This window comes from Marmota monax, unplaced genomic scaffold (genome assembly GCF_021218885.2).
Source record: "Marmota monax isolate L192 unplaced genomic scaffold, Marmota_monax_Labrador192_F-V1.1 WCK01_AAM20220418_F8-fsc00604, whole genome shotgun sequence".
NCBI classification, from domain to species: Eukaryota; Metazoa; Chordata; class Mammalia; order Rodentia; family Sciuridae; genus Marmota; species Marmota monax.
This window is the reverse complement of record NW_026694814.1, coordinates 91,722-111,669: the sequence shown is the minus strand read 5'-3', so window position 1 is coordinate 111,669 and position 19,948 is coordinate 91,722. Positions and strand designations below refer to the sequence as shown.

At 36.7% G+C, this 19,948-nt stretch overlaps 1 protein-coding gene across 2 annotated transcripts; it reads right to left on the bottom strand.

Annotated features, from left to right (window-relative positions):
- Window positions 1-5,902: 5,902 nt before the first annotated feature.
- Window positions 5,903-18,371, bottom strand: Saraf (store-operated calcium entry associated regulatory factor). 2 transcript variants are annotated; one of them, XM_046425935.2, is made up of 5 exons: window positions 18,169-18,371; window positions 13,831-14,245; window positions 10,684-10,825; window positions 9,901-10,052; window positions 5,903-6,724 (listed from the first exon to the last, which is right to left on the bottom strand). In XM_046425935.2, exons 1-5 carry the CDS (start codon window positions 18,340-18,342, stop codon window positions 6,699-6,701), a joined length of 909 nt encoding a protein of 302 aa, XP_046281891.2. In that variant the 5' UTR covers window positions 18,343-18,371; the 3' UTR covers window positions 5,903-6,698. The 2 variants fall into 2 exon arrangements, with proteins under 2 accessions (XP_046281891.2, XP_046281892.2); XM_046425936.2 differs by having other exon boundaries at window positions 10,684-10,771; window positions 18,169-18,369.
- Window positions 18,372-19,948: the final 1,577 nt, after the last annotated feature.

Sequence of the window (19,948 nt, the reverse complement as noted above, 5' to 3'; positions counted from 1 at the left end):
CAAGAGAAAGAAGGCAGCAGTCAAGAGAATCTGAGAAGATGCAGAAGATGGTACTAACAGTGGATTTGGAAATTCTTGTGTCCAAGGAAGGCTTCCAGGAAAATGTTATTGCTACTACTCACTCATAACAAAGAGGACTATGCTTTTTAGTTCTCCTTACCCAACAGTCTTGCAGCTCTGTAGTTGTAACAGCACTAATGTTACTTGCCCTGTTTTCTTAAACTGGCACTTGTGGTTTCCCTGTATCTGCCCACACCTTTATAAATAGTTCCTTTATTAAACCTTCAAATTATTCCAACCTGAGTGTGCCATCTATTTCTTACTGGGAAGGCTGTTTACTATTCCAGATACCAGAGATACAGCTAAAAGCAAAATAGGAAAAAAAAAAATCCTAATCCTCATGAGGGAGACCAAAATTAAATAAGAAAAAAACAAGAGGTGGGGATGGGAACTGTCTGGAAAAGGTGATAGAATGGTAAAGAAGTGATATTTCAGCTTGCACAATAGCCTACACCTGTTATAGAGACTTCTTTTCTTGGCCACAGTCCAAAACCTTTTGGGTCAGTCAGTAAATGGACCAGGTGGCAGCGCATCCCATAAAGAATATGTTTCCTTCCAAATCCAGAAGACCACTGACATTGTGTCCCTCCACCCCACATGGTGACAGGGGGTGGGTCTACAAGGACTCAGGTACAACTATTTATCCTTCATCATAGAAGGGACAGTTGAAGCCTGGCATGGTGGCACACGCCTGCAGCTCAGGAGGCTGAAACAGGAGGATCGCAAGTTCAAAGCCAGTCTCAGCAACAGTGAGGTGCTAAGCAACTGAGTGAAACCCTGTCTCCAAATACAATACAAAACAGGGCTGGGGATGTGGCTCAGTGGTTGAGTGCCCCTGAGTTCAATCCCTGGCACCCCTCCTCCCCCCAAAAAGGGACAGTTGAGCATTCTCCATATACTAGATCCCTATAAATTCCACTGAGGTGGAAGATCCCAAAATTTTTATCAGATTTCTCACCCTATAGTATACAAATGTCTTATCAATACATGTAGAGTAGTTATTACTTCTTCTCATCAGGTTCAATCAGCTTAATACTCAATACAATGACATGGACCAATGTGATGTCTTGTAGAAGGGAAAGGTGATCACAACACAGACTAAACTGCAACATAGGATTGGAAAGTAGATGTCCTGCAGAGTGAAGGTGCATTGCTGGCCTTGCCAGTCCAAAAAAACTTGCCTCTGGTGGTCTGTACTAACAGGCATGGAGGAAAATCATTTACTAGAACAACTGTGGCATACCAGGTAGCACATCTGGAAACAGCATCAGCAACTAGTCACCACTTGATTAAGTTTATGACAATCCACTGTTCTCAAGATCGGCCTGTTTTTTATACAGGCCAGAGAGATGGCTTGAGCTAGGAAGTGGTGGGAATTCATAACAATACATCCCTTAAGGTCCTAATGTTAGCACTAATCTTTGCAGTCCCTTCAGAAATATGGTATTGCTTTTGGTTTACTTTAACAAGAATTTATCATCTCACATATCTGAAGGCTCTGAGATCCAGCTGTCAGTGGGGCCATGCTCCCTCTGAAGGTGCTGGGGAAGGATCTATTCCAGGTCTGTCTCCTAGCTTCAGGTCCTTTGCTGACTTTTGTATACCTGGCCTTGTGGCAGTATAATTCTAATCACTGTATCATGTTCTCCCTGGGTATGCAACTTTGTGTCCCGATTTCTTCCACTTTAAAATAACATACTCTTCTACTCCAGGACAGCCTCATGTTAATTTAACTAATTTAATTTGAATGACCTATTTCCAAGATCAAACAAATTCTGAGGTATGGTTATTAGGTGTTTTCTGTGTCCCTCCACTTCACCCTATTTCCTCACTCTAGTATCTTTAGCAGCCATCATCTCTGACTTAGATATTTCTCCCAATTGGAGCCCCCACAAGCCTTCTCTGTCCCTTTATTGTAATGTTCATATTACAGCCCCTATTGGTAGCCTGAGGCAGTTCTCCTACGTAGAGGCAGTTCTAGCAACTTTCACTTGGTATTTCCTGCCTTAACAGTCCTCACTCCACAGGTCAGGGAACTTGGGTAGGGATTCTGCCAGTGTCCAAGTATGTCTAGTCTAATTATGAATTCCAGACCTGGGAAATGCATTTGAGAAACTCATGTGAGATGTATCTGAGCTGAAATCCCATTGGTTACCTGACCTCCACAATTTCCTATTTTGGTGGACCAGTGAAGCATCAGGCCTCCTGGAATTAGTGTTAATTCAGAGACAGTGTCCAGCAATTTCCAAAATATCTGATTACTTCCCTTTCCTCAGTGTATATTCACCTTAGTGAATAGCCATAGGTCCCATGTGGAAAGATTGGGAAAAAGTTAAAGTATCGATTTTTGGTGGTACTGCAGGGTTCTCTCTCAAAGGGACCCAGCCTCATATTGGAGGAGTTCCGGGTCTATAAACTGGCTTAAAATGGGAAATAATTTAGAGGCCATAAATGTCTTAGTGATTTAAGTTAGACTTTTATTTGACCTAGAACTCTTCCACTTACACAAATCACATAAGAATATAGCGGGTAACCCAGCTATGGTGCCAAACTAGGTGCCCTTTAATAGATGAATGGATAAAGAGATACACACACCCACACACCCCCCACACACACAATGGAGTATTACTCAGCCATAAAGAATGACTTTACAACATTTTTCTGATAAACAGATGGAACTGGAGATTATCATGTCAAATGAAATAAGCCAATCCCCAGAAAAACCGAAGGTGGAATGTTTTCTTTGATATGTGAAAGCTAACAAACCATAAGGGCAGGGGATAGAAGTTCAGTGGATTTGACAAAGAGGAATAAAGGGGAGGGAGGAGAGAGGAAAAAATCTCTTATGTACATATATGAATACATCACAGTGAATCTCACCATTGGGAACATCCACAAAAAATTAAAAAAAAAAATACGATGGGTAAATGGCAAAAAGATCAATAGAAGGAAAGAAGAAGGCAGTGGGAAAAAGGAAAGGTACTAGGGTCAGAATTAGAATAAGATCTAGTATTATTACTTGCTGAGAGCCATAGCCAAGTAAGAATGACGCATGGCATTTTTGGTTGAAAGGTGACACCAGCAAGCCATTGAGATGATAATGATTATGTTAAGATGTGCATTCAATTGGAGATTAGACCCCTGCTGTCCGCCTTAGCCTGCTACTTTGGAGCTCTCTCGGACTCCCGTTGGTTGGGGAAGTGTGGTAGGAGGGAATTCCGGAGGAGGGATTTCCTGTTGGTGTAGTGTGTCCTGGGAGAAGGCCGCGTGCGTGGCATTCGCGGGAGTTTTGGAAATAAAGTTTGTTCCTGCTTGAGTGGCTCATGATTTTGTGTCCAGCCAGACTGCGGCAATTACTAGAGCACTTAGTTTGGCACTATAGCTTGGTTATCTGCTATACTTTTATGTGATTTGTGTAAGTGGAAGAGTTCTAGGTTGAATAGAAGTGTACATTTCTGATATAATAAGATCTATAATGCTTGTAGGTCAAAATGGATTCTTTTAAAAAATATTTATTTTTTTAGTTATAGGTAGACACAATATCTTTATTTTATTTTCATGAGGTGCTGAGGATCAAACCCAGCACCCTCACACATGCTAGGGGAGCCCTCTACCTCTGAGCCACAACCTCATCCCTGTTAAAATGGATTCTAACTAAAAAGAACAACAACAACAAAAAAAAACCCTATAGAAATCATTAACAGATGAGAAAAGGCACAATTTAGAATAAAATACTGGTTCCTAAAGCTTTGTACAATTGTTCGCATTCAAGATGTACAGTGGAAAAAGGCTTTTGGATTTATAAAAACATGGAAATTTGAGGAAATATTTTTTAATAAGTTCATGTAGTAGATACTGCCATTTAATTTCACTGTAAAGTTGATAACCCAATTAAAAGCAAATTTGTTAAAAATTTAAGTTAATATAATTGATGAACATAAAGAAATTTATAGGATTAAAAAAATTATTAGGAAGGCCTCTTTCAAAGAATATAAATAAAAATGTGAAGAACTATTTTTTTAAAAAGAATACAGCAGATTGCTAATCTTTTTTTTTTTTTTTTTTTTTTGATAAGGTACACCATGATCAACTAGCCAGTGCCATAGGTTCTGAGTCAGACAATTTGATTATGCTTTGGCTCGGCTGTTCACACAGTAATCACACCATGTTGTCTCTGGGCCTAAGAGTCAATATTTTGGCTTTGCTACCTGGGGGGTATACTGTACTTATTGATCTACAAGGCAACTGTCAGATATTCAGTTTCTCTAGGTATTCTCATTTACATTCACCAATGCCTCAGTTAAGTCTTTGATGATCCCACCCTGCTGAGAATAATTGTCCTGAGATCTTTATGGTAATCCCTCCAAAGACCTGAAGGAAGCTAACTTCAAGGGGCAGTTAGAAGAATATTAGATCTCTTCCCCTAAGGAGCTCTGAGTCATGAAAAAGACCTACACTTAAAATAGATCAACATACAATGTGCAGTAGTAAAAGTGTTTACAACCCATTATTGAAGAACAACAGGTAAACTAAAGCCAGTCTTAGAGGATAGGAGGCAGAATGGAAAAAGATCAAGGAGCGAGAAACTTCTTTGAAACTATAGGAACACCCTGAACTGGTTAAAATGCCAGCAACCTTATCCTATTTCAAAAAAAAAAAAAAAAAATTCTACTAAACTCTCATGTGAATAAAATTGCAAAGCTTGTCTTTAGTTCTCTTTCATCATTCCTTTCTCCTTTTGATGCACTCCCAAACAGGTACATCAAGATCCCACTAAGGTGTCTCAGTGTCCCTTGGCAGCTACCCTTATTTGGGGATTGATGAGACTTGGTTGTACTGTCTTCTATACTCTGGGAGTCTTAGATTTGGGGAGGTGATTCTCAGAATCGTTTCCACAAATGATAAGGAAGTGTATATACATACAACAGATGGAAGAGGAACACTGAGGTCTCTCTCTTTTCCTACCTTCCCTTTAGGCATCCTCTCAAAGAATCTGAAAGGACACCCCCAGGAGTCCCCAGCAGTTGGAAAGCCATCAGTTAATCCAATCCCTTTATACCCTTTATATTCACTTTTTATTTTCTTAAGATCCCACTGACCTCTAATAATATGTTCAAAAACAGATAGCATTTTAAGAATATCTAATGTAATATTCAGACCATTATCACAGGTCCAATCCATACCAGCTTTTGATTAACATTTTTTTTTTTACATTATTCCACAAGTAAAACATACTTAATGTAAGATTATCAACTCCTATAGCAAATAATAAACTAAAACCCCAATAATAATAAGCCAACAGAGAAAAAAGGTAATACACTGAATTCTCTTTTTTCCATATTATTCTACTAAGGAGATATGAGGTAAGGATACCTCAAGAAAATGGGGTAAGGCTGCCCCCATGTTTCCTTTGAAAGAAATTAAAATTCCTAATAAGCTTTACAGATGAAGAAAGGGTAGTTCTACTTAAATACCTTTGGTAACTTCCCTTTAGGTCACACTTCTCAATGAGGACTGGTTGGTTGGTTTTAAATTGGTTCCTAAAATTAAACAGTGAAACACTCAGGGTACAAAGTTTAATTAAAGAGTAATCTCTGATGGGTTGGGAAGCTTGGAGATTATATTCTTTTAAGAATTACTTTTTTTAGCAAGAGACTTCCATATTATTTCTAACTTACTTTTTGAAAACATTTACTAAATGACTAGTACCTAAGGTTTGACTAACATGAACTTCTTGTGTAGGGAGACAACTTCTGCACAAACTCTATTCCTCTGGGAAAAAGGGTAAAAAAAGGTCATGCCAATTTGTACCAAGGCCAGTAGAAAGAATGAGAACAATACCTCTTGTTTGTTTTTATTTATTATATCATATTAAGGTAAGACTGAAACAGACTATTAACAATATTTGAGATTCCACAGAGAAGTGCATGCTTTTGCTATTAGAAGACCTTTCTTGAAGTATCTGAACTTTACCTCTTGGGAACGGAAGAAATACAAAAACTTCAAGCATTTTTGTCAGCACATAATCATTCACAACAACCTTCTAAGATCCTTATTTTCCACCCTTTCCTATAAAAAGATAATTCTCATTTACCATAAGTCCATTACCACTGAAGGATTCAATGCTTTAGAGCTTAAAAATGATCAAAACCCACAAATTAGCATTATCAGTAGTCCAAAACTTGATTTAAATATTTGAAAGACAGAGAACACCAAATAAAGTACAGAATATTATTATTTCTATGAAGTAATGACTCACTGACTAAAACCACCTGAGACTGAAAATTTCTATAATCAGTTTCTACTGGTTTAATGCCTTCATTATTAATGCTCCTTATAGTATTACAGGTTTTATAAATAAACAACACATTTTCAGCATTCCTTAGCAATCACTTGCAAAAACTGCAATATACACCTGCTTATTATACTAACATACAATACATAAGCATTTTGTCATACTATCATCTCTTAACAGAATACAAAAAGCTATACGGGACAGAACACCACAGAAATTTTGAACATCCCCTTTCCCCAGATGTTAGCAGTAGTTTTTTTTTTTTTTTTTTTTTTTTTTTTTTTTTTTAAGAGGATGAAAAATCAGAAATTTTGCATCCAGTGTTTGACTTCAATCTTCTACCTTATCGTCTTCTGGTACCACCATATCCTAGAATGAGAAGAGTAAAATTTTGATTAGTTAAAAAAAATATATATTAAAATTGCTTACAAAATTATAAGAGTAATACATGTTTATTGTTAGCCGATGAATAAGAGAGACATGAAGGAAGGAATGAAAGAGTTGCCTAGTGGAATAGGACCATGAAGGATAGTGTGGCATTTCCCACAGCCCCTCTCCCCATTTTCAAGCCTAATGAATTCACACACGCTTGCTGAGAATAACTTTTGGTTAGAAAACCAAAGAAGATGCATTCTGTGGCAGGTCAACATAGGACAGTTAACACTCAAAGTCTAAGCCAAAAAGGCAGAGAGGTCAACAATGCATGAGCCATGCTCTGGTATCCCTTATAACTCCAAGTTCAGTGATAAGTAGAAGAAATGGGCGGGGCATAATTTCAAAGTTCAGTTTTACTTAGACATCTGCTTCCCTACTACACCCTTACCTACCATACTAACAGGCTACAATTGACAAGTTTTCCCATTGTGTCCAGATGGGAAAGTCTCTTAATTTTTTTTCAGGTTGTTCGGTAATATTTCATGATTTTCTTCATATTAGTATGTCCCATGTATGTCTAGTGAATAGCTATGATTTTTTTCCCCAGTTTTGTTTCCCATGAGAATGAGCCTTCTTCTATCATGATGTCTATTCTAGCCATATTTTTATATTTTTTCCCAATCACTAACCCACTTTTTCTCACCAAAAGTAATCGCAATTTTTTTTTTCTTTAATAAAAACTGGGTGTCATTATGTTGCCAAGGCTGGCCTTGAACTCCTTGGCCCAAGTAATCCTCCTACTTCAGCCTCCCAAGTAGATGGGATTACAGTCATGTGCCACTGTGCCTGCCTAGAAATTACCACCTTAACATCTAACACTACAAGTTGGTTTTGTTTTGAACATGTACAGATATTATAATCATACTGCATATATTCTTTTATGTCTGGATTCTTTATCCTTGGTAGATCTATCCACATTATTGCATACCACTGCTTACTTGTTTGTCACGACCCCTCGCCGGCAAGGGAAAACACGACACAGGATTCTTCTTTCAGCAGTTTATTCAGGCCTTGATTCAAGTATCATCTTCTAGTGACCCCCCCACCCCCAGTCGAGCGCCCAAGCACAGCCTAATAAAGCCTCCTGCATAGCAATCCCAAGCTGCCACGTGGATCTCTCTCATAGGGTGGTAAGGGATTGCATGCCAACTCTCCAAAAAAGGAGTTGTTTATCACAGGCCACAGTGGAAGCCGGCGCCATCTTCTAATGGCGGCCACGGTCTATAAGAATGGCTTACCACACTTGTTTTCACTGTTTCTCAATATTCCAAGGAATAAATACCTCAATTTATCCACCCATTTTACTGCTAACAGATAAATGGGTTGCTTCCAGTTGGAGGCTATTATGAATAGGAACGCTATGAACATTCTAGTGTTTATCTGTCAGTGTACAAGTATATGCATTTCTGTTGCTAAATACAGGTTGTTTTTTTTTTTTTTTTTTTTTGGCCCTCCCTGTCTGTGGGTTCCACATTTTCATATTGAAAATACTTTTTAAAAAGAATTTGGGATGTAACTCAGACCTAACATGTGCAAGGCTCTGGATTCAATCCCTGCTGACACGCAAAAATGTATTTTTTGGAAAAAGAATTATATTTGTATTAAAGATATATAGACTTTATTCCTGTTATTATTCCCTAAAAAATAAAATACAACAACTATTGACATAGCATTTACATTATACTAGGTATTATAAGTTATCTAGATATAATTTAGATTATTTGAGAGGATACCTTTATGTTACATACAAATACTACATCAGCTTTATATAAGGGACTGGACCAGGCTAGGGATGTGGCTCAATGGTAGTTAGCTTGCCTAGTGTGTGCCTGTTTTCAATCCATAGCACCTACAGATTTTGATATCACTGGGGGAGGGAGGTCCTGGAACCATCCCTTACAATATGGAAGCACAACCATATCTGAGAGTGAAACTGCTAGGTCCTAGGTATGCTTAGGTTCAACTATAGTAGGTAACACCTCTTTTCAAAGTGACTGTATCAATTTATATTCAAACCAGCACTATAAGAATTTCATTCTCAAATTTTAAAAAATGCTTAAATATATATTTCCTATCAATTTCAAGAATTAATAATTGTTCAACAGCTGAGGAATCTGTAGAAAAAGACAAATCTAATCCACAGCAATTGACAACTGCCTCATTATCCACCACCTCTCATGTTCCGCTGACTAGTTGGATGTTTAATTCCAAATAGTTACTACTTGGTTTTTGCTTTTTACAAAATATACTTTCTACCCTTTGAAGTAAACATATCATATTGTGGGAGACCAACCTCACACATGACTGAGTTAACTCCCTTGCCGGGTGATGTGGCATCAGGCACCCATGCTGCTAGACTGCCACTCTTCTAGGGTTCCAGTGACTGTGTCTTCCTACAGCCCCATAGGTGGAGCTATGCTCACCTGTTCCTTTGTAATATTACCCCTTGCCCTGTTTAGGATAGAATGTTCCATGGAAGTGCCTTTGTGTGTTCCTTGTCTCATTGTGCCTTTGGGTGTGGCCTACCCAGATGTCAATCTGCTGACAGTGGACATCATGAAGACAGACTCAGCCCCCTGAAACCTGACCCCTTGCCTCATTTGAATAGCTTCTCCTCAATAAAAGGGGTCAGTGCGTGCTTTCTCTTTCTGCAGACCCTTAAGGTCAGAGGAGCCATCACAGGGACCCCAAAGAAAAGATACTTATATAGTTATTTTAACTTGTAGAGTTATTTTGCGCAGCCCAGTTAGCCCAGTTCAACTGGAGTAACCCCTGAGCTTTTTAATCGCAAGAACGGAAACCCAGCATCATATTATGGACAATTATCAAAAGTATGACTCAATATGTTTTTTGAAGCTGAGCACTGTGGTGCACATCTGTTATCTTAGCACCCAGGAGGTTTAAGGCAGGAAGATGGCCCAAGCTCAGGAGTTTGAAACCAGCCCAAGCAAGAATACATAGCATAAATCTCTGTCAATTATGTTATTAATGTTTTTGGTGGGTATACCACATAATATCATGATTGCTAAATATAGTCATCATCTTAAGTCCCTAAACTACTACTATACTTTCCTGCTACATGATAGGAACATCTATATTTCTGCTCTTACCCGTTGCCGTTCTGGTTTTCGTTTCTGAGTTTGAACATGCTGAGTAGCTCCCTGGGCCTCCATGAAGTGGTGAGTAAGCACGACTATTCCAGGTGCTAGAGTACGGAGGGTAAGATGGGTAGTACCATGAGTTTGAAAAGGGTGTTGCTGCTCTTTAAAGACATAAAAATAGGTTAGGCATCCTTCTTGGAACTACAATTTTTAATAACCTTCCTGTTCCTAAATCATCAGAAGAAAATATTTCTATCAAATGATTTTTCCTGAATGTTCTGGCACATGAGGGTTAACATGAAATAAATCACTTTATATTTCTGTCATTGTTATGGTCATTGCCATGAAGAAACAAAAAAGAAATAAATGTTCTTTCTTTCTTAATTTATACTCAGGTAAAATCTAAACTTAAAACTACCATTAATAAAGCACTGCAGAATCTAGCCCCTGGCTTTTTCAGCCTTGAGTCTCCTTCTCCTACCTAAGCAGTCTGCTCCTTCCCCAAATATTGTGCTCTTTTCTGCCTTCTCATTTACTCAGATGTCAAGAAACAGTCTTTTCTATCTTGTGATATATATAAAGATAACATGAAAAAAACAATGAAGGAAAATAACATACAATATTGATCAAAACATATATAGTAAACTTCACCAAAGAATCTGATTTAATAGGGTCATATCACCATAATTTATTTTCCTTAACAGAGCCTAATGCAGTCAAATTAAAAGCAAATCAAAGAAGCCTCAAAGGAAAAGTTAAACTAAAGGAAAATGAGATCAAAGCAATACCTACCTATTGCTGCCAAACAAATATCCTAATATTCCTCCAGTTCCCAGGCCAGTCCAGAATCCTGGTCCTGAATTTTCATATCCTTGTGGTCCTGCAAAAGCATTCCCCAAATCAGAAGCTGTATCATGGCCAGTATTGTGTGGTCCTTAAAATAAGAACAATTTACTAAATTCTGTATCGTCACTTAAATGTAACATAGCCTAAAAAAACTAACATGACATTTCAAGTATTCCATCTGTACTGTACTACTATACTTAGGCCTCAATTTAGAAACAAGTTGTATTCAAAAAGGCTATTTGTAAAAATATTGCTTTATAACCAAGGAACACATTTTCAATAGACAAGAGAAAGAGGATTGGGGTGCGGTGATGCACACCTGTAATCACAGTGGCTCAGGAGGCTGAGACAGGAGGATCGAGTTCAAAGCCAGCCTCAGCAATGGTGAGGCATTAAGCAACTCAGTAAGACTCTGTCTCTACAAAACAGGGCTAGGAATGTGGCTCAGTGGCCGAGTGCCTCCGAGTTCAATCTCTAGTACCCCCTCACCCCACAAAAAGAAGAGAGTAAGAGGGATGTATTTGGGGGCTTAAAGGAGGGTCTTCTTGTAGAATTACGTCTGCCTGGCTCCAGATAAGTTACTAGAAGATGATCCCATTTTTCTAAGTTATTTCCCTTCTGTACTGAGAATGTCTCTTAAGAGGTCCAGGTGAGAGACACATCTGAGTCTGTAATGTAGGAAACCAGCTAGTTATTTATTTGTACCAGTTGGGAAGTAAGATCTTTAAGAGGTCAAAAAAGTATCTTCTGCTCAGACAAAGCTTTTTAAAAATCAGCGTATAATAAACATATAGGAAAGCATGCTAATCTTCTGTGTACATATGGCACAATAAATTGTACATATGTATACATCCACATAACCACCCTCAATAAACCAATTCTGACACCCTACAAGGCTCTTTGACAATTCCCAATAGATACCATCTATATCTGACTTCTGCACCATGTTTTAATTTTATCTATTCCTGAACTTTTTCAAACGGGATCTCATAAGGATGTATAATATTTGCTTGTGTTTGACATATAATTATGTTTATAAGAGTCAACCCTACTGATGCATAGATCAGTAATTTTTTATCTCATACAGTATGACCCTGTGTGAAAAACTCAGTCTACTCCACTCTAATTTCTATTTCCTGGTTTTAGCTGTTGTGAATAAAAATGCTATCAACATTCTTGTGCATTTGTTTGTGTACATATGCCTTCACTTTTCTTAATGAAGTTAATGAGGAATAGAAATTATGGTAATTGGATAGGTATATGTTTAGTTTTAGTAGATACTGACAGATTTCCAAACTGTTTTACCATTCTGACTCCTAAAAACAAAAGTTTGAAAGTTTCATCCCATAGTGGTGACATGCACCTACTTGGGAGGCTGAGGCAGGAAGATCACAAGTTCAAAGCCATTCTGGATAATACCTTCCAAGTAGCTGAGATTATAGATGTATACCACTGAGCCTGTCTGCAACTTTAGCAAGACTGTGTCACAAAATAAAGTTTTAAAAGGATGAGGATGTAGTTCACTGGTAGAACACTTGCCTAGCATGCTCCAGGCCCTGGCTCAGTACTAAAAATGACAGGAAAGGAGAAAAAAAAAGGATGAAAGGTCCAGTCACTCTCTCTCTTTACCAATTCTTAGTACTCCTTTTAAGACTTGCCATTATGGCAGTTAATTGGTAGTTAAAAATCATCTCACTGTGGTTTTATCATGCATTTCCCTATAGACTAATCACACTGAGCATATGCATGTTATATTGGCCATTTGAAATATCCTCTTTTATTAAACAGTAGTTTAAGTCCTCTGTCAATTTTGAAAATGGGGTTGTTTTTTCCCAGATTTGTGGAAGTTCTTCAAATATAAGTATTTTTATTTTTTTGTAGTTGTAGATGGACAGCATGCCTTTATTTGTTTCATTTTTATGTTATGCTAAGGATCAAACCCAGTGCCTCACACAAGCTAGGCAAGCACTCTGCCATTGAGATACCACCTTAACCTGAAGAGATATAAATTTAATAGGGATGAAGCCTCTAGTGGACAAGTTCCTAAAAGATGGAATCAGTTGGCTTTGCCAAATACCCTGCAAGACCCCACCCTGCCTGTTCACATAAGAAATTTAAAAATAAAACTCATGAATTCTAATTTTGGCAAGATCTGAGATCTAAAAATAACATTGTTTCAGATATTCATCCTATAGTAACTAATCCATACACCTTACTAATGGCAATGCCAGGTTAACTATGGCTAGTTCAAAGTACCAAATTTAAGAGATGAGTTCTTTTCCATACCTCTGATAAGGATTTCATTCATATATTGTAGACATAAGTCTTTTGTTGGAAATGTTTTACAAACACTCTCTCTCCCCATGTGTGGCTTGCTGCCTTTTTACTCTCTTCATAGTGGTTTTTTTTTTTTTTTTTTTGGGGGGGGGGTGCGGGGTGTACCAGGGATTGAACTCAGGTGCACTCAAACACTGAGCCACATCCCCAGCAATTTTTGTATTTTATTAGAGACAGGGTCTCATTGAGTTGCTTAGTGCCTCACCATTGCTGAAGCTTGCTCTGAACTCTCAATCCTCCTGTCTCAGCCTCCTGAGCTGCTGAGATTACAGGCGTGTGCAACCATACCTGGCTCACAGTGTTTTTTAATGAACCAGTGTTCTCAATTTAAATAAGACTTATTCATCCATCTTTACTTTTATGGCTAGTACTTTTTGTGTTCTGTTTAAGAATTCTTTGCCTATCCTAACATCATGGAAAAATTCTTCTGTTTTATTCTGGTAACTTATTTTACCTTTTATGTTGAGATCTATAATACTTATGAATTTATTTTTTTGTGTATATTATGAGATAGGAGTCATTGTAAATGTCCATTGTCAAAGCTGATTAAATTTAACCAGGCATCCTTAAAATAATATTCACAATATAATCTTATAGAGAAATAGAACAGAGGCAGTTAAAGCAGTTGAAAGTGAAAAAATGAGAAGACAAATCTACTTTGCTTTCCCAATGTGACCATTTTCTGTTTCAGTAACAAGCAAAGGATTCACTACTTCAGATCCCCTCTATTTACTGCCCTCAGAGAGGGAAACATACCTGTGAACTCTGACTTAAAGCCTGGGGGAGAGGGTCCTGCTGAGTTGGTGAACCGCTGGTAATGCTGGGAATATGGAGGATACTCAGAATATGGTGGTGGAGAATACTGACCATCACTAAGGAACAACTTATAAATTACAAAGGCAATAGTAAGCAGCACGGCAATGGTAACCAATCCACCAACGCCACAGGAATCTGCAGAGTACAACTTATAATAATAATCAGAGAAAGAGAAGCCAGGGTGTTTTCCAGACTCTTTCAATTTTTGCAGACCAATTTCTGTATAATCTAAGTGATACTCCAAGCCACAGGAACCTCTTAGTACATACTGGTCTTCAGAGGACTCATAGCCCTCACAGCTCACCACAGTTTTTCCAAATTTGTATGCAACATCTAAATCAGTTTTACATTCCCACTGTGAAAAGAAAACAGAAATAAGTTACTAGCACCAAAAGATTCCTTTTCATTTAATATATACTATTTGGCCTATACTAATGTATCATAAAATCTACAAAATGAAGCAAAGGAATAACCAACAAAAGAAATTCAGGACAATTTCTTTGGTGGAGAAAAACCAAACTGGGCGCTTCAAAAAGATATTAGTGCTCTACCTCTTAAGCTGGGTAGTGGGCATATAAGTGTTCTACCTTACCATCATTGTTTATGTTTTTCATAGTACTGGGGACTGAAACCCAGGACCTCACCCATGCTAGGCAAGCATTCTATCACACCCTAGTCCCAATCTTTATTCCTTTCATGTAAGTTATATAATCATTTCTATTAAATACTATAATTTAGGGCTGGGGTTGTAGCTCAGCAGTAGAACACTCGCCTAGGAACACTCCCAGCAACACATAAAAATAAATAAATAAAATAAAGACAATATTTTTTTAAATGCCATAAATAAATAAATGCTATAATTTATAAAATTCAAACAAATTTCAAAATGTTAACTTTTGCCATTGTTGTTTAAGATACTTTTTTTTTAAACAGAGATTTTAAAGATATTAAGGCTCAAAACTCAGCATCATATATGAAGATCTGATAGCCACATATAGCATTTGGATATGTTTTACTACTTTCTGAGAAACAAAACTTTCTACACAAATTTTATAAAATCAAGGACTAACTTTTCCAGGGTCCAATCCTATGTAATTCTGATAGGTTAAAAAAAAAAAAAAAAATATATATATATATATATATATATATATATATATATATATACACACACACACACACACACACATACACACACACACACACACACACATGGAAAAATGCAAAAACCATCCAAGTTAGCCTCAAAAATTTCCACCTTAAAAATATAAGCTTCAGTTTAAATTTCTATATTTTGTGCTACATAGATAACACATTTCTTTAACAATATTTAAAGATACAAGCTAAAGTAGATTAATCAGTTCTATTGCCTTTGCTAAATTTTGTACAAGTTATATTTCTCTCTCAAAGTTCAGAAACACTATTTTATTTTTTTAATAACAGCTTGATTTGGGGCTGGGGTTGTGGCACAGAGGAAAAGTGCTCCCCTAGCATGCGTGACTTGAGGCTCTGGGTTCAATCCTCAGCACCAAAAAACTAAATAAAGGTATTGTGTCCACCTACAACTAAAGAATAAATGTTTTTTTTTTTTTAAACAGCTTTAGAAACAATTTACCTACCATCCAATTCACACATTTCACTGGTTTTAAGTATATTCACATAGTTAAACAATTATAACCAAAACTAACTTTAAAGTATTTTCATCATCCTCAAAGAAATCTCAAACCCATTAGTAACACTGCCCATTTTCCCTCAAACCTTTCTACCCTATTACCAACACTTTTTGTGTTTATATTGATTTCTTTACTGAGGACATTTCATATAAATGGAATCATACTATGTGGGTCGTTGTGACTGGCTTCTTTCACTTAGTATTAACATTTTTAAAGTTCATTCATTTTGAGCATGTATTAGTACTTGCTAAAAATTCTGAAAAATAGTCCTCTGTATGGATATACCACATCATATTAGTGATGAAAGCATCAAAAATGGACATTTGGATTATTTCTAGACTTTTTAGTTATTTAACTGACATTGCTGTAAACATTTATGTAAAGCTTTTATGGGGAAATATCTTTTTTTAATATTTATTTTTTAGTTGTAGGTGGATACAATACCTTTATTTCAGTTTTATGTGGTGCTGAGGATTGAACCCAGGACCTCACATGTGCTAGGCACTCTACTACTGAGCTACAACCCCAGCCTGGGAAATATGTTTTCAATTCTCTTGAATATATACATAGAAAGAGAATGACTAGGGCATGTGATAATTCTACTTTAAGAAAATTCCAGATAGTTTTTCAAAGCAGGTGCACTGTTTTACATGCCCAAGAGCAATGTATGAGGGTCTTCTCACCAACACTTGTATCGGTCTTTTTCATTCTAGCCTTCACACTTCTTATTGAATATGAAGTGGTATCTTTTTTTTTTCCCTCCCATGGTACTGGGGATTGAACCCAGGGCCTTGTGCATGCAAGGCAAGCACTCTACCAACTGAGCCACATCCCCAGTCCCAAGTGGTATCTTATTGCAGTTTTGATCAGCATTTCTCTAATGGCTTTTGATGGTAGACATTTTTCATGTGTTTATTGGTCATTTGCATATATCCTTTAAAGAAATATTGTCATCTTGTATTGTGAGAGTTCTTCATATATGCTAGATACAAGTCTCTCATCAGATATGATTTGCAAAGCTTCCTCCCATTCTGCAGGCTGTCTTTTTCACTTTTCTTGATGGTTTCTTTGAAGCCCAGAAGTTTTTAATTTGGATACTATTCAGTTTTTCTTTTTGTTACTATTTTTACTACCCTATTTTATTTTTGAATAATTTTATTTGGAGAAAGATCTATATGTTTTCTGACGTAAGTTAATAAAAAAGCAAAATCTATTTTGGTATTTCATATTAACTGCCATTTCCTTAAAGGTATGTACTTTCTACATTTTGAAAGTAACTTTTAAATACTATATTTAAATTTAAGCTCCTGCTGCTAAACACAAGCTAACGTATGATGTGTTCCATGTTTCTTTGCTGGTGCTATTCCTTTCTCTCTCTCTCCATCTCTAAAAATTTTATTTCCTAACAGCATATATACTCCCCCCACTAAGTTTTCCTCAAAGACTGCAGCCAGACACAACTTCACTCTGTTGGTATGTGTATATAATTTAGTATATTATCTTTTCTACTAGAAAGAGAATTTCTTTATTCTATCTTACTCATTTTATATACAACACATTTAATACATAAAAGTAATTTAGAAGTGTAATGCCTGCTTTAATCTGAACATTCCATGATATGATGTATCAATACTGGAAAAATATGTTGTGAAATAAATATCACCCAGCAAACATGAACTTTCTTCCTGAATTCATTAGCCATGTATAAGGCTTTATCAAATAAGAATATTATTGTATTGGAAGGGGAAATCAACACAAGATTCTTATCTAGAAACTAGTCATGTTAATCCTTTTTGTAAACATGCAGAAAACAAAATAGAAATATATAAGTAGTGATTTAAAGTGAATTCATTTAATAAAATCTATTCCATCTTTAAAACATACTAAGTTTTAGAACTTAGCTCTACCCTGTGTACAAAATACCAACATCCCAAAGGCAATAACTAAACAAACCTCCTAATGCTTCTGTTCACAAGAAACTATCCTCGGTTCTAAAGCAGTTTTAAAATAAGTATTTGAAGCCAGTGGTGGTGGCGCACACATGTAATCCCAGCAGCACAGAAGGCTGAGATGGGAGGACTGAGTTCAAAGGCAGCCTCAGTAAAAAGTGAGGTGCTAAACTCAATGAGACCCTGCCTCTAAATAAAATATAAAAAATAGGACAGGGGATGTGGCTCAGTGGTAGAGTGTCCCTTGAGTTCAATCCCCAGTACCTCCCAAAATAAATAAATGTTTGAAGAACAACAAGGACACATGTACCCTACCTAGTATTTTAAATTTACTACTCCTGATCACCTTAATTTTATTTCTTAAGGGTAGGTTCATAATCTTTGAGAAATGACAGGAAAATGACAACCAGAAGTATACATGAAGTAAAATGTTAGAAGGAAGTCACTTACAAAAATTACAGTGAACATTATTTCCAAGCTTTAAAATCAGTTCATTTTTTGAAGAATGTTTGTTCCAGAGGAATAATAAATGATTTATTTATATATTTTACAATGACCTGAAATTTTCCATACGTGCTTCCTCAAAATATTAATATCCCAATAAACAGTTCATTGAATAAAAATTTCATTTTAACTGCCATTGATTTTGCGGCTATTACCTGTACATCATAACCATCCCAGCCTTTGTTCTGACACTGTATGACTTTTGGGGTATAAGAATCACAACCAGCTGTGCCTCCAACACATTTCAACTGTGGGATTGGATCCAGTCTACGGGAGGTGGTATAGCGGTCATAGTGGAGGGTAAGAGCTTTTACATCTCGCAACAACATTCTGTCTGAAATAATAAGAACACAGATGAACACAGAATAAATATCTTGTCAACCATAGAAATTGAGTCATCCTAATGAAACTTCTGCCATAGGGAACTGTTCCAAAGTAAAAGTGCCTTTTGAGAATGACTAAAGAGAGGATGAAGCAGTTTTTTTTTTTTTTTCAATATATTGTTTAGTTGTCAATGGACCTTTATTTTATTTATTTATATGCAGTGCTGAGAATCAAACCCAGTGCCTCACACATGCTAAGCAAGTGCCCTACCAATGAGCCATAGCTCCAGCCTCATGAAGCAGTTTCTTAAAGCCATCCTAATAACATTCAGGCCTTACACTCAAAATTCAAGGTAGCCACATCTTTCAGATCTCCCTTCAAACCAGAAAGATACTTATGTAAGTTTTACCAAACTTTTGCTAACTCATAAGAACATCTTAGGAAGTGGGTTCCTGAAAGAAACAGGGTTTTAGAAAGAAAGAACACAGAAATAAGTGTGACAAACTCAGGGATATAACTCAAGAAGAGATCTCACTCTGAAGGATATAAGATGTCACACTCAAAGAAACCAATAAATACCTAGGCCTGAAAATAAAGGACATAGAGGCATGCAAACAGTAAATTGTAGAATAATAAAGACCTAAAAATTACCAAAAGTGAGAAAAACAAGACACACACACACACACACATCAAAAGCTTCAGATAGTATCCCAACAGGATTGACAAAGAAAATGGAGAACTGTTTCCTTTTCAAAATTATAAAGGAAAGAGTTTGGTTGAGTATAAAATTTTAGGTTGTCATAGAAGCCAATAAATAGAATACGGTTTCAGGCTTCTGAAAAGTTTCAAAATATTACCTTACTGATATATTCATTTTCAGTAAAATACTTAAAAATTATTCATCAGCAAATGAAATGAAGAAAAAGACATGAAAACCAGAGGAGTAAAGAAAAAATAACAGTATACAAAAAGACAAAAGAAATTCCCAGAAGAATGATGAATGAAGATCCCAGATGACAGCCATATATCAGTCAGAGACCACACTGAAAGAGCACTGCTCAAAAGAAAGACACAAGAGCCACCAGCATTAAGATGCCTGCTGCTAACATACCATCTCTTTGGTTCATCTGGACAGAATGTCCAGGGGAACCTGACTTTGAATTTTATCTGTTATTTGGCTTGTCTCAATCTTCAGATGATGAAATTCCTCTTCTTTCTTCCAGTACCTGGGATAAGCTGAGGACATAAATGTCATCAAAGAGAAAGCAGCATTCTAGGTTTATCTATTGATGAATACTACAGACAGATCATGCTAAGCTTAGAAGTTAGAGCAATCTACTCCTCATCTGGCCATATTTCTACAAATGTTTACGACCTGATCCAGCAGCGCCCTACGCATAGTTAGGTGACCTAACTATAGCGAGCACTATGTTACCCATGATTTTCCTCAATGACTTCCCCAGAAAGGACTCTTTAAGTCTCAAGAAATCTAAAACCAGAGACCTTCTTTATACTTCTAGGAAAAGAGATAGTCAGGTTTTCAAAACCTGTATAGCTTTACCACATGCCTGAAAAACTAGAGTGAGGAAATTATTCATTCAAATAATCATG

Coding starts and splice junctions, on each gene's coding strand:
- Saraf (XM_046425935.2), bottom strand. CDS start 18,342: ATGTTGTTGCGAGATGTAAAAGCTCTTACCCTCCACTATGACCGCTAT. Junction 10,053..10,683: donor TATTTGTTTGGCAGCAATAG/GTAGGTATTGCT, acceptor ATGTCTTTAAAG/AGCAGCAACACCCTTTTCAA. Junction 6,725..9,900: donor GAAAACCAGAACGGCAACGG/GTAAGAGCAGAA, acceptor TTCTCATTCTAG/GATATGGTGGTACCAGAAGA.